The 15,890-nt window shown below is 35.6% G+C and overlaps 1 protein-coding gene across 1 annotated transcript in view; it reads left to right on the plus strand.

Moving 5' to 3' along the window:
- Positions 1-15,890, plus strand: part of LOC139730620 (alpha-N-acetylneuraminide alpha-2,8-sialyltransferase-like) — a 65,885-nt gene that overhangs the window by 27,511 nt on the left and 22,484 nt on the right. The window contains exon 3 of the mRNA XM_071641477.1: positions 1,338-1,550. Within this exon, the coding sequence (XP_071497578.1) occupies positions 1,338-1,550 (213 nt within the window). The remainder of the gene's footprint in view (positions 1-1,337; positions 1,551-15,890) is intronic.

Here is a 15,890-nt window from a genome sequence, read left to right on the forward strand (position 1 = left end):
TTTCAAGAATTTTGACTTGTAGCGGCCAGTTTGAATATCTCAAAAGCTCAAGAGTTGAATCATCCAGATTATGTTTCAAAACCCTCGAAATTGGGTGAAGCCATTTCTTGTTTTTTTTTTAAATTTTAACCAGATGTAACATATAAGGAAATACACACAGTAATTTTGTTGACTGTAATTGTGGCGACCATTTTGTTGGACATCTTGAATATTTCAAAAGCTTTCACGGGTGCAAGAATTGCATCATGTCATCATCAATTGCTTCTGAATCATGATTCAGATTCAGATAAATCACCTTGCAAATAGAGTAAAGCCATCATATTTTTCGATCTTTTTACCATTCTTAATGAAATATATAGGCATTTCAGATTTTGGTAAATATTTTTGCAGCATTCTTGAAGATATCAGACCATGCAAGGATAGAACAAGTTGCATCATCCATATTCGGATTCGACACCCTCCAAATAGGGATAAAATCATTGGACAAAGTATGGATTTTCAAAACTTTTTTGTTCAGTTTGGTACTTCGAATCTGAATGAAGGTCAAGGTGTTTTTTTTTTTTACCCGATAAAAAACCTATTTTGCACTTAACACAAAGTGAATTCATAATATCAATTTTGAAAACATTCTTACATGTGAAGTGAAACTGAAATCATGAATCTTTGCACTTGCTTTGATTGTATTGGGTATTTTGATTCAAATGAAAAAAGAATTATTGATTTATCTTTTAACAAAAGGTAATTTACATAATAGAATAATATATTACTACATTATAGAATAATATTAGAATAAAAATTATAACAATGATAATATCAATTAAGAACCAGATCGTCTTTATAAAAAATGTTTGCATTGTACAAATGATGTGTATTGTTTAAACAATTTGGTGGTCCAGTCTAAGGCCTACATAAACACTTTTGATTAAAATACCATATTTCTGTCACAGTGTAATCTAATTTGCATATTATGCAAATGTGATAATTTTCCCCAGCTGGATTCTTTGGGACTTTTAGTGTGTTGTTGAGGAGAACAGAACGAATTGCGCTGGTATGGAATTCCTACTCTTGCAGTTGGGTGAAGATGATATTTTGACTAGTCTAGTAATGTAACAATGAATAAACACATCATTTTCATTCATATTGATGTAGGACATGACAGACACTAATGAATGAAGAATAAGGCATTTACAACACTCTATCATTTGGCCTTTTTCAAGGGATCACACACTTAAGAAGAAATGATATGAACCTCACGTCTTTCTCCGACTGGCGGGTTAGCATGTGCATGGTTAACGTGCATAGGATTCATGTTATTTTTTGTTTTGTTTTACACGAAGGACGATGGACGTTGTGTTGGCAAAAAGCCCGAAAGAGGATCACGCCAAAGCTATGGAGGAACCGAAACGTGTCGTGAAAGTAGTCCGAGTAATACGGCGAGTCGTGCAGAAAATTGTGCCCGGCGACCAACTTAGAACTTCATCCAAAGACGTCCTGAAGAATTTTAACGAGGCATCTAAACTTCGTCCTTCGAAGTCAAGTGCAGATAACAGGTATCTTTTAGCAAGCATGTATTTTGTTTTTCGATCACATTATTGGTAGTTTGTATTCCGCAAATGATAACAAGGCAACAAAATGTGCTTAGATAAATAACAGCGTGATACATTGTCATGATTAAGGAGGACATTACAGTTTGCTCTAGACATGCATTATGCCTAGCCAGAATCAAAACGCAGCGAGAATAAGAGCAAACCACATAGCTCATTTCATTGTCTGTATGAACATCTGATGGCAAGGAGCTTATACCGTAGTAAAATGAACGGTAGAATAGATAGGCCAAGGCAGTCACGGAGCACGGGGGATAGGGCAACCCCCTCCCCGTTGCATTTTCTGCATTTTCCTGAACCCAGATTAAGGATGACAAAATCTTCGAAGTTATCATTATAATTGGTTTTTTTTTTTAGTTCTATAGGAAAGTGTGAGGGGAGGGTATTATGTTCTCCCTATGACCCAATATAAAAGCTACTTGCATACTTTTACTATATACTACTCGAACGTTTATGCACCGACTAAACTTTACTATTTTTTGTAGCTGCTAACAAATGTATTTATTTTTTTCCTACTGTTTACAATTGGACTTGTCAGATTAGAAAGGAATCCATACTAAGTGAAATGCAGTGTTTGATGAGAAAGTTAGCCTTATAATATAATCTACGGTAATAATCTGACGTTGGATAACAGGGCTAATTTTGTGTGAATACGGTGATCTCAGGTAAGTTTATGCATTTAAGAAAGCGTTCTTGACATGCACAGTGAAATACAAAACCCGTAACCTATGGAAGTCAAAAACATCGAAATACTGCAATTTCATCTGAGCCCATAATCATGCAGGACACAGACATTATTTGTAAATCTTTAATTCACAAATTCATATCCACACATCAATATGAAGAGGTACTTAATCCGCTTTTGATGGTAAAATTAAAAACGTGTACACATGTATTTTCTTTCACATGTTGAAGCTGTTTTCATGCAATGACGTAATGTTCCCATCATCCCATAATAGGATGAAGAAAACATGCCTTGGAAAAATCGACGTGTCTACACTGATTTTTAGAGAATTAATATATTTTGATTCTTTGTGGATTCAGCACCTCTTGGGACAAAACTTTTGAGCACGGAGATGTTGTGACTTTGTGTATTTTTCTTAGATAATTTGTTATCCCTACACATTCTCCTCCTGTTTTCCCCATCTATCCAAGGAATTTTCTTGCATAGAAATGAAACATTTCAGAGCCAAATAATGAAGTACTAGTAATATTATTGTAAAATCACTCTGGAAAGCTACACAGGCCAGAAAGCTAGCCAACCTGGCCTCCCTCTTGGGTCAAATTCCAGTGAAATACGCACATAGGTTTCTGATTGGATCCTGCTGAATTAAGCACATTTTGGAACCAAACAAATGGATTGATTGACCGAGAGCATAGAACTCTCCTTTATTTCTTTCCACATTTACAATATATACAATTAAAAAGACGAAATATAACATAATTCACACATAGTACACAAACGGATGACATAGGTCATCATATAACAAAGTAGTAACAAGTCAGACTTTTAAAGAAGTCAGACTGTTTAAAAAAAGAACAAGAGAGAAGTGAAGTAAAGTGAAAGAAAAAGGTGTCCCGTAAAAGCCTCAAGGGTTTTGCAGTGATAGGGATCACGCTGACTATGAGGAGTTGGAAAACACGAAAATAAAAGAAAATGCAACGCCAGTGTTGGGTAAATTATACAAGTGGTAGATCAAGTGTGAAGCAACATGAAACTAGTATTTGGCGAGGAGAAAATATTTTGAGAGTTTTTTTTTTAACGACCTGTTAAATTGTGAATTTCGAATACTGGGAGGTAGTGAATTCCAAATGACCGGACCATTGGTGGCGAACTGATTTTGAATGGATGTTTGTTTCCATTTTCCAGCGGTGGAATTTGGATGACTGACGGGTGTTGTAACTATGTACTTTATTATTCAAACAAAACATTTCGGTGAGATATGGGGAAAGGCTTTCTGGTGAAATACCTATGCATCAAAGAGGCAACTTGCAAGACATTGCAGTCATGGACATTCAATGTGTGAAAGCGGTTTGACGGAGCAAAATAATGAGTGTTCGCACAAACACGGAGTGTTTTCTTCTGGAGTCGTAGCACTCTTGACAGGGAAAGGGATGTAACGAAGCCCATAACACATTACAATACATTATATGGGGTAAAATGAATGCGTTATATAATAACAACAGAACATTAAAAGGCAATATACTTTTCAAATTATTCATAACTCCAACAATCCGGGATACTTTACCACAAACAAAATTTACATGAGAAATCCCACGTCAAGCAAGTCATCGAGTTGTACCCCCGATATGTGACAACAGAGCATTGCTCTAATCAAATATTGTTAATAGAAAGTCGGACATTATCATAACAAAATCTTCTATTTGTCTGTTTCTGTAGACAGAAAATTTTGTTTTCAGAATATTCAAAGATAATTCATTACAATCAAGCCAATTATATACTTTATCCAAATCAATATTGATCCTACTGACCAGAGTCTCAAAATTTTGATAGGAGGCAATCAGAGTCGTATCATCAGCGAATATGACAAACTCAAAAAATTGTGAGCAATTAACCAGATCATTTATGTAAATCAAAAATAACAATGGTACCCAGGATCGAACCTTGGGGTACACCTGATGAAATGATTTTTGGATTGGATGAGTGACCTTGATCCACAGAAAACTGTTTCCGGCTACACAAATAACTTTAAACCAAAGATACGGTATACCTCTAATGCCCATAATATTGTAACTTGGATACAATTATCGAGTGTGACAAAGTATCGAAAGCCTTCGACATCAAACTCATAAAGAACGGCGACTGTATGTCTATTAATATCAATATACGTCAAAATTTGATCATATAAATTAATAATTGCAAATTCGGTGGAACAATTTTTCCTAAATCCATACTGCTGAGAAGTGAGCAAACTATTACTCGTCAAATAATTGTACAGTCTATTATAAACAAGTCTCTCGAGTATCTTAGAAAATAATGGCAGTACAGAAATTGGTCTATAATTCCCACAGTCAGACGTAGAATTTTTTTTGTAGACAGGTATTACTTTAGCTTAGTTCATTTTCGACGAAAAAACACCAGTTTGTAAAGATAAATTACATATATAAGTCAAAGGTTTACTTATAATATATACACTCGGTTTAACAATATCAATAGATACATTATCATATCCCGGACTTTTACTTTGATTGGTGCTCCTGATGACATCGATAATTTCACATTCAGAGATGGGATTTAAAAAACATTGATTTATCGAACATTTTCGGCATAAAACTAGAAAAAATCACATCGGTAACAGTGAGTGATCGTGATAATGAGGTACCAATACTCACAAAAAAAAAAAAAAAAAATCATTGAATGTGTTTGCAATATCGGAAGAATCATGTATCTCTTTGCCGTTATAAAAAATACCATGTGATGTTTTCGAAATGTTTCTAACCAAGTAATTCATTAAAATTCATACTTTTCTTTTCGCAAAACGCAAAGACGAGAATTAAGTTTATTGCGATAGCTTTTATAAATAATTTCATTTTCAACAGTGAGGCAAAAGTGAAATCGCTTAAAAAGAGCATTTTTCCTTCTTATAGATTTGAGTAAAGCTCGAGTTATCCACGGTTTCTTTTAAATATTTCTGTGAATCTTGGGCTTATTGCTCTTTCAGGGGCATGTGTTTATCGCAAAGAGACAAAAAAGTATGAAGAAACGTATAATATGCTACATCAACATCATTGAGGTTAAAACATCGGTCCAATCAGTGTTTTTCAAATCAGAAAGAAAAGAGTTAATCGTTGAAGAGGTTATATTTCGCGAAGTATGATTTCTGACTGGGTAAAACCTTGGAATAAATTTTGATGCTAGACATGTGAAAAATTGGGAAATGGTCGTTAGAGTCTGATAACAGTATTCCAGATGAACTGTTTTTATTAATAACACTAGGATAAACATTATCAATAAGAGTTGCAGAATCCTTGTTATACGGGTTGGTTTGTCTATCACAGGAAATAGACCATGAGAGTATAATGAATCTAAATGAGTTATACATTAGGATAAGTATCAAAATTGTAATAAATTTATATTGAAATCACCCATAATGTAGATGTGTTTGGAAATATTAAGCATTTCGTTTATGATACTGTCAAATCACTAAGAAAATCATTTCCATTACTGGAAGGATTACGATATATTACACCGACAACAATATTCCTGTGATTTAGATACTCAAAACTTACAAATAAAGACTCCACACCTTGAACATGAAATGATATACTGTTTAACACTGAAACCTTCAAGTGATCTCTAACAAACAACGCAACTCCAGCACCACGTCCAGAAATTTGATTAGAATTATATAAAGTGTAACCATCTAAAGAACACAAAACTACCATTATCAGTAATCCATGTCTCACTAATCCCAATAACAGAAAACGGGAAATTCGATATCGTCAAATCACCGATTATATTATCGAAGTTTCTCCTAAGACTCCTCGCATTGTAATGTAGTAAACTAAACTGAGAGGTATCATGATGTATTTTACAAAACTCATTGAGATTTATATACGAACAATCAAAATTACTGCCAAAATCTAGATCACTATTTACAGCTCTATCCATAACAAAACAATACGAACAAAAACAAAAAACAAAAAACTGATAATTACATGTCATTCTAGTCCAGTCGTTCCAGATCGCTTGAGTTCCTCACGCGCACTTTCCGACCGCCTCTCGTCAGAGAGAAAATTCTCCCATCAATGGTCCACGTATACCTGGTGTTCTGGTGGGAAGATGCTTTGGAGAACAGATGTTGTCGCGATGTCATCAGATCCTCACGGATGACGATCAGAGGCTTCACGATTGCTTCGCTGACCTCAGCAGAGGCAGGTCAATATTGGGGCGCACGCTTTTTGGGAAGTTCTGGCCTGAGTGCGTGCATTGTTCATGTTCCGTAGCATGTCTAATATCATTTCGATTGCGTGACTAACACACACGTACATGAACTGTAGACAATGATGGGAAATACGAGTATTTACTTCAGCGACAAATTGTTGACAAAATCGGAATGTATGATATAATATAGTGAGCTCTCCATGCATTTATATGTCACACATCTGAATCTACGGTGCCAGGTAAAAAATGGCAGAAGTAAAAATGGCAGGGGTAAAAATGTGCAGGGGTAAAAATGGCAGAGGTAAAAATGGCAGAGGTAAAAATGGCAGGGGTAAAAATGGCAGAGGTAAAAATGGCAGAGTAAAAATGGCAGGGTAAAAATGACAGAGGTAAAAATGGCAGAGGTAAAAATGGCAGAGGTAAAAATGGCAGGGGTAAAAATGGCAGAGGTAAAAATGGCAGAGGTAAAAATGGCAGAGGTAAAAATGGCATGGGTAAAAAATGGCAGGGGTAAAAATGGTAGAGGTAAAAATGGCAGGGGTAAAAATGGCAGAGGGTAGAAATGGCAGGGGTAAAAATGGCTGAGGTAAAAATGGCAGAGGTAAAAATGGCAAAGGTAATAATGGCAGAGGTAAAAATGGCAGAAGTAAAATGTCAGAAGTAATGAGAGCGATTTCGTCAGATATAAACGTATGAAGAGGTTTTGAATGATAACGTAGCCAGAGCAAACTGTATTCATCGAATTATCAAATCCAAACTGCAGATTTGAAGAATATTGATTGAATAATGAGCACTCTCATTATTCTGAGTTTGATTCAAGTGCAGTGGCGTAATCTGTCTGTGTGCAGAGAAATAATAATCCAGCTAAGAGCCTAGTAGGCCTGCGAGAAATATTTTTTTAATTCAGTATTATTATTATTATTATTATTATTATTATTATTATTATTATTATCTATCATTATAAGGGGGTTCCAACAATGCTGCAAAGCCCTTAAACAGTATAATCCTACGTTGTTTCGCCCAATGAAGTTATCACACACACACACACACACACACACACACACAAATACGAACCCACTTTTGGTATAAACATATACGCAGATATACATACTCTCACATACACACTCTTACACAAACGAGGCTAGTATATTGTCATTATTGTTCATTTTTTTGAACTGTTTAGTGTAAAGAAGTGAAGGAGACACAGTCGAAGCAAACCGCTAATTTTTCCCCTGTTCAATATAATTTTCTCACATTCAGGTTTCGTAGGAGCCTATTTATCTCACAAGGCCTGATCACGACATAATGTAGAAGTAAAAATACAAAACGCAAAAAACAAACTACAGCAGATGTATCGGCAGACATAAGTAAGCTCTCGCAAAATATTTTATTATATTGTTCAAGTATCACATGGCGCAAAAACAAATATCTCGAAGTTTAATGAACACTTTGTGGTCACTTTACAAACTTATGCCTATTAAAACTGGAGACGAACTTTAGCAATAAACTGTTTTAATGAGAGTAAAAACTGATAGTTTGCCATGGGATTTCTTTCAATCATTGTTGAACGAATCCGCAGGCGAAAAAATGTAAATGTTTGATGCCTTTCAAACTTAGTTGTTGCTCCAAAGTCAGATTCCATTATGTTATCAACATGGTGTGTTGCTAAAGATTGGTAGATTCAGCCACCGAAAATGACGTTGTTCCCTCGTTATACAACAACAGTAAGAAAATCCAATCCAATCCCATCCAGGTAGATTGAAATCACCGCCTATGACTACCATATGATCGCGATTCAATTTACACAGGGATCGCTGAAGCTCTGCAAGACTCTCTTTACATGTGCTGCGGGGAGAAATGTAACACTGCCCTATTAAATTTCTCCCAGTGGTAACAGAAACAGTAAAAGATCCCTGCCAATTTTTCATACCTGCATGTCTGTTATCGAGCAATTTTATTTTCAGAAGTTTGCACACTTTTTAAAATACGTATTAACATAGTATAGGACCTACCAGATCTAAAGTAAGTTTGATATTTTACTGACAAGATACCTGTAGAGCTGTATAGTGGTTAATATGTCCATTTTCAGGTGTACCGAGGCTCATCTTTTTACTGATATAATTGGATTGTTGACTGGCCGAGCATTTTACATGTTACATGAGTGTCCCATATTTCTCCCCGTGTCCCATTTTTCTGCGGTCTCCCCCGTGCTTTATTTTAGGAGAAGGCACGAAAAGCGCGTATTGCGAGAAAGGTGTCAGAAACATGAAGAAAAAAAAATCTCTGTCACTTTTACCTCGTCCTCTTGCATTTCAAAGACTAAATTTTTATCAATGGCATTTTTATCTCTAGCATTTTGACCACTGACATTTCGACCACTGACAACTTTACCTCTGACATTTTTACCACATAATTATTTACCTCTCCCATTTTTACCCCTGCCATTTTTACCTCTGCCGTTTTTACATCTGCCATTTTTACCCCTGCGATTTTTACCTCTGCCATTTTTACCTCTGCCATTTTTACCTCTGCCATTTTTACCTCTGCCATTTTTACCCCTGCCATTTTTACCCCTGCCATTTTTACCTCTGCCATTTTTACCTCTGCCATTTTTACCCCTGCCATTTTTACCCCTGCCATTTTTACCTCTGCCATTTTTACATCTGTCATTTTTATCTCTGCCATTTTCATCCCTGCCATTTTCACCTCTGCCATTTTTATCTCTGCCATTTTTACCCCTGCCATTTTTAACCCTGCCATTTTTACCTCTGCAATATTTATCTCTGCCATTTTACCTCTGCCTTTTTTACCTCTGCCATTTTTACCCCTGCCATTTTTTCCCCTGCCATTTTTACCTCTGCCATTTTTACCTCTGCCATTTTTATCTCTGCCATTTTTACCCCTGCCATTTTCACCTCTGCCATTTTTACCTCTGCTATTTTTATCTCTGCCATTTTTACCCCTGCCATTTTTACCCCTGCCATTTTTACCTCTGCCATATTTACCTCTGCCATATTTACCTCTGCCATTTTTACCTCTGCCATTTTTACCTCTGCCATTTTTACCTCTGCCATTTTTACCCCTGCCATTTTTACCCCTGCCATTTTTACCTCTGCCATATTTATCTCTGCCATTTTAACCTCTGCCATTTTTACCTCTGCCATTTTTACCTCGGATTCAATATTCATTCGATGAAAATCTGTTTTAAAATGGCTGAGATAGCCAAAACAGAGCATTCCTAGAAAAAGGCGGGACCCATCACCTTTTATTAGGATCGCTTTGTTTTATTTTGTTTTTGGATATCTCAACGATTCCAAAACCGATTTTCATCTAATAAACTTTGAATTCCTCTTCCAATGGTATGCTCTGTACGATTTCATAAGTGGTCTCGGCATCTCGCAAAAAGTTAAAAGCCCAATTCTCATCTCCATCAATACTATACAATCTCTTTGATGTTTGTGTATGTTGCTTTGTATTTTATGTTTGTATTATAGTCTGTGTTGTAGGATTCTGTATTTGAAATATTCTTTGTTTTATATCATAGTGCCCCATGGAAGACCACGTCTGTGAACGTGCCACCCTGTCTTTATAATTATGAGCAAATAAACAAAAAATAGTTGAATAAATAGATAAACAAATAAGTAAATAAATGCATAAATAAAGTTACCTCTGCTAGTAGGTGAAACCTACGGTCGGTGAAGGTTATATTTTCGGTTCAGTATGCTTTACTTGTCTCTGTGTCTGTTTGTCAGTCTGTCTGTATGTTTGCGTACAAGATAACTAAAGAACGGATGGACAAATTTTCACCAAACTTGCAGAGTGTGTTTATAATGAGATAAGAAAGAAATAATACAATTTTTGGATCACGAGGTCAAAGATCAAAGGTCATCGGAATCATAAAGGACATAAAATAAGCTAAATCTCTGACAATAACTTCGGAAGGGATGATCGAATTTTCACCAAACTTGCAGTGTGGGTTCATATTGAAGTATTAAAAGAGAAACAGTTAAATTTGGGGGCCTTGAGATCAAAGGTCAAAGGCCATAGGGCCATAAAGGACGTGAAATAAGTTTAATCTCTCAATAACTTAAGAACTTTCACAAAACTTGGAGGGTGTGCTTATAATGAAGTACATAAGACAGAAACAATTTAATTTGGAGGTCATGAGGTCAAAGGTCAAACGGCATAGAGGTCAAAAGGAACAGAAAAAAATAAGCTTCCTCTCCAATAACTAAAAAACGGACTAGAGATTTTCACCAAACTTGCAGGGTGTGTTTATAATAAAGTAACAAAGAAAGAGTTTAATTTGGGGTTTATGAGGTCAAAGGTCCACGATCATGGGGTCATAAAGACATGAAATAAATCTAATATCTCAATAATCCAAGAACGGGTGATCAGACTTTCACCAAGTGTGTTGTGTAGATGACCCTATACCCTATGGTTGTGTCGAAGACACTGCCTACGAAATGGCGATGTGTCAACCACGGCTACTTGGCGGAGGTCTGCTCTCTAAGAGTGCTCTTGTTTTTAATGGTTTTCTTTGATAAAATTTCGTTCGGTATCAGCGTCAGATTCACAAGAACACCAATACAGTGAAAATGTATTCCACTCAGTAATACTGCTTGATCGCAAAATTATTCTTACATGTAAAAAGAAAGTTTATACAGACTCATTAAAAAAAAGCAACTTGCACAAAGACCTGCAACTATCTGTACTAATGTCTTATAGTACAGAATTCATTTCTGCAGCTCAACAAAATGAATAAACAAAAACGACGGCATTACATAAAAGCCTGCAGTAAACTAAAATCTCATACATCTTAATTCAATTAATCGAAGAACATATACATATTTCTAGAAATATCACCAGATCCCTTTATCTCTTATTCTATCATGCAAAACAAAATGATAATCGCATGTGTGTGCTTACCAACCTAATGTCAATATGTCCCCTCCCTCCCCTAAAAGGAGAACACGTAGTCACTATCCTCTCCTTATGTAGTTATGAATTTCTCGCCTACAACCACGTTTAATAATAACCCCCTCTCACGCACAGAGAAAAAGAACACACTGCATACGTCACATCCACCCTGAAATATATAAATCTTAACCATCAAATCAAATTCACAAAAGGAAAACAAACATACACTGCACACACTCATAAACGCACACGCGCGCGCACACACACACACTATAGGACATACATACAAAAGTACAGCACACGAGCTTCATTTATGATACTAATGATCTGGTCTACAAAGGAATGAAATTATATCTCCACACAGTTTTCTTTACGCATTATTCTCAGTGGAAAACTTCATAAATGAATAATTAGATTAATAAACTAACAAATGAATAAATGATTAAAGAAATGAATAATAATGCTAATAATAATAATAATAATAATAATAATAATAATAATGTCTAATCCTAGTACATGAAGCTATTCAAAGTTGAGAGACTGTAGCGAGCTTTTTGCCGTTCAAAGTTGTCAGCTCTGTATCTTTACCAGGTGGAAACTAGATCGAACTTCTTTCTTTCTTACCAGTCAGATAAATGTGAGTATCATTTACATCAAAAGAAATGATAATGATAATATACCATATACCACATTGAAGGAAAATAAAGAAATAAGAAAGAGAAAGAGAGAGAGAGAGAGAGAGAGAGAGAAGAGGAAACAACATAAGATGAAGAGGGACAAAGTTTTGACATGCAGCACAAAGCCTAATCTATTGACATATTAAAGCAATCCGCCTACGTTTTCAAAAAAAAAAAAAAACAACAACAACAACAACAACAACAACAACAACAACAACTCCTAAAATCATCCACTGTCATGCGTGGGGAATTTGTTTGTTGAACTGTAAACATTTGTCGATATTGTGGGGCTGGATAAAAGAATTCTTGCAGGACGATATTCTGCTATTGACTGTCGTAGATAGGTAGGGCCAACTTTTTGCAAGCGCATAAACACCATGATTAAGATTTTGCCATCAGTTTGCCGTTTTACCGGCAGCCAATGCCCTTGTCTTAAAACTGGATTTACTTGACCATTGTGTCCACACAAGTACGAGTGTCCACACAAGTCCACACAAGTCCGCACGAGTAACCAATCTAGCCGCAGAGTTTTGGAACTTTTGGATTCCATTGTTCAGTAGACCATAAAAAATACCATTACAGAAATCAAGACAACACATTATGTCAGTATGAACAAATCTTTCTGTTGACTTTTTAGAAAGAAATTGACGAATTGTTCCAATCTTGCGCAAAGCAGACGGAGCTGCTTGGCAAATTTGATTCACATGAGTCGACAATGTCAAGTGCCCATCTAGTCTCATATCGAGGTTCCTGGCCGAGTCAAAAGTCTGTACTGAGTATTAGAGTGTTACCGAATGAGATGCCATCAGTCATACGTGGTCATCCCATGAGACCGACACCCACGAGTCATACAACCCACGAGTTCGACGTTGAAAAATGTCCATGAGTCATACAGCCCATTACTAGACACCAGGCAAATAAGGCTCGTGAGTTCGACACTAGGTAAAAACAGCCCACGAGTTCGACATTACAACACATGTGTCGGTCTTGTGTTCATTGTTTGCTTAGTGTCGAACTCATGGGCTGTATGACTCGTAGGCTGTATGACTCACGGGCTGTATACGTGGGCTGTATGATTTGTGGGTGCCGAACTCCTGACGTGCACCCCTACACAAAATAACCATACCTGATCAAAATAATTATCTTTGATACAAAAGCTAAACGCACATGGACACACAACAAATGAGCATAGTGCTACGGCATATCACGTTCCAAAGCATGCCTAGAATCAAGGGAAAAGGAAAGGTTGTGGAGATGAAAGATTAGAATGAGAAGGGTTAGCAAGTTCTAAACTTTTGACCAGAAAGTCAAACGGATCTCAGGCAAGGAATGACAGACAGAGGTAGGAATTAAGCTATGACAGATATAAAAGAATACAAGGCCATGCTGACGAGTAGAGACAAACGGAAGAGGAGGTCCATTTAGAAAATGCTGCACCCACTCGAAATTACAATTTCCTCTAACACAGCCAAAACACAGCCGAAAACCATCTTACAGAAGTAGAAACGTCCCAGCTTCAAGTGCTTGCAATGTCATCGATTGGAGCTGAACAAAACTTGTACCAAGCTCCTAACTATTAGTACTAGGTGTTACAAAAAACGTTTGTACCATAATAGTTCAAAAATTATAGTTATTATATCAGATAACATTGACATTGATATGAGTAATACTGAATAGTGTGCAATTTAGTTGGAGTTGATTTGAATATTAAAGCATAAATCAGTTTCATCAAATCCATGATTAATTTTAAAGTTGGGTTCCAGATTTTGGTCAAATTTTAACCCTCTGTACAAAACTTGAACTTTACACAGGAACCGATGGTGTGTATGTGAGTGTGTGCTTACAATTGCCCTGAACAATGGACACGAATACCACCTTTTCAGAGCTCTCCTGACTACGCTTCTGGTCTCTTACTCCAAGTCACATGAATGCTTTATTAATAATTAATGATGGATTGCCCTGGGCGCTGCTAGTCTGAATTCATGGTAAAAGGTAAAATACAGGCACATAAAAAAAAAATAAGCCCATGTTTCCATATGCTTGCATACGCTACATTTCAGGATGAAAAATTATTGCCACAGTTGCTTAAACTTTTTTCTAGTTTTTTTTTTTGTGTGTCTTAAAATTCCCCTTCATATTCATAAAGATCCCGACAAAATATTCTTTAAATTCATTTGAAAAGGGGAACAGGTAGAGTGAAGAGGAAATATTTTTGTAACGATTATGGTGAATGTGGTCTTCGTATGTTTGATCCATATGCTTTTTGTATTGCACAAAAAATGTCTCGGGTCAAACCCTTTTTGGACGATAGTTATGATAGTATGTGGAAGACTATTGACTTTTCTGCACTCGAGCAGTTCAGTGATATGAGAAATATGTTATAAAGGTTGTATGCTCCCGAAAATATATTGAATACTTTGGAATGTCACACAGCTTGCAGACTTTTTAAGAATTTGGAATATTTTTAGAGATAAAATTTTAGTTAAAAATTTGGACAACGATTTTTTTTGTGTGTGTATGTGTATTTATTTCAGGTCACTCTCAGGTTATTTGGTTTAATAGAAACATACGATCGAAATCCAAATAATTTTCCTTTTAGGAAGATTGGTTTAAAAAGGGAACTGTTTTTGTAAAAGATCTTCTTACCCTCCGCATCCTAGTTATAAACTCTTTGAAGAGCTTGTTTTGGATTTTGATATTTCGGTTAATGAAAGAAGAATATATATATATATATATATATATATATATATATATATATATATATATTTATATATTCTTATAAAGAATATCCCTTCCCCGTGGTTAGATGGTTTGAATATTAATGATGTTGATATTTATGAAGAAATCATTAAGCAATTAAAGCAGTGTAAGAAAGTTACTAAATATTCTTAATCTATTTTTTTTTTAAATAAATGCATCCCATAAAAAATCAATCCCTTTTTGGAAGGGCCTTTGTGTATTATCTGATAGCATAATTTGGGAGAAAACTCATTTGACCAATTTCAAATGTACAATAGATCCTCGCCTACGGGCGTTCTATTTCAAGATTTTTCATAGGACAATTATTGCATTCAAGGACTTCCTGTTCAAAATTAAAAGAAAAAAAATCTCATTACTCTCTTTGTAACAATGACCCTGAAACACTTATTCATATATTTTGTGAATGTCCCAGAGTCTTGCCCATTTTGAATGTTAATAAAAAAGATAATGAATACAAAAGATAACGTGAAAATTCAACCTTCCGCAATGTTCTGTTTTTCAGAAAATATTTGGGATGCAGGAGGATAAATTCCTAACTTATGTTTTTCTTATGTTAAAATACTACGTTTATGTTTGCAAATTTCAAGGTAATTCTCCTGTAACTGAAGGTCTCTTGGCTTTTCTGAAATCTAATAAGGAATTAGAATATCTTATATCCAAGAAAAAGAACCAGCTCCCTCTATATAAAAAATGGAGATTTGATGTCAGTGTTTTAAGTACCTGGTTTTTTTTTAAATGTTCAATGCTCCTTTGTGTAATCATGTGAATATTTTCTCTTGATTCTGTAATTGTGTTTTATATTTGATCAATAGAAAATGAATAAAGATAGCTGTGATAGTGGAATTCCTCATGAATGAATTATAAAACACTCAAACCCTGGCCATTGTCTAGGTGTTAACCACACACTCCCATACACAACTATTGACCCCTGTGCAAAGTTGAAGTTTTGTACAGAGGGTTGAAAATAGAGCAAAATCTGAGCCCTAACTTAAAAATTAATCTTGAATGTAATGAACGTGTTTA

This window comes from Diadema antillarum, unplaced genomic scaffold (assembly GCF_040938485.1).
Source record: "Diadema antillarum isolate AM-2024a unplaced genomic scaffold, OU_Dant_1.0 seq00000323_RagTag, whole genome shotgun sequence".
In the NCBI taxonomy this organism is placed as follows: domain Eukaryota; kingdom Metazoa; phylum Echinodermata; class Echinoidea; order Diadematoida; family Diadematidae; genus Diadema; species Diadema antillarum.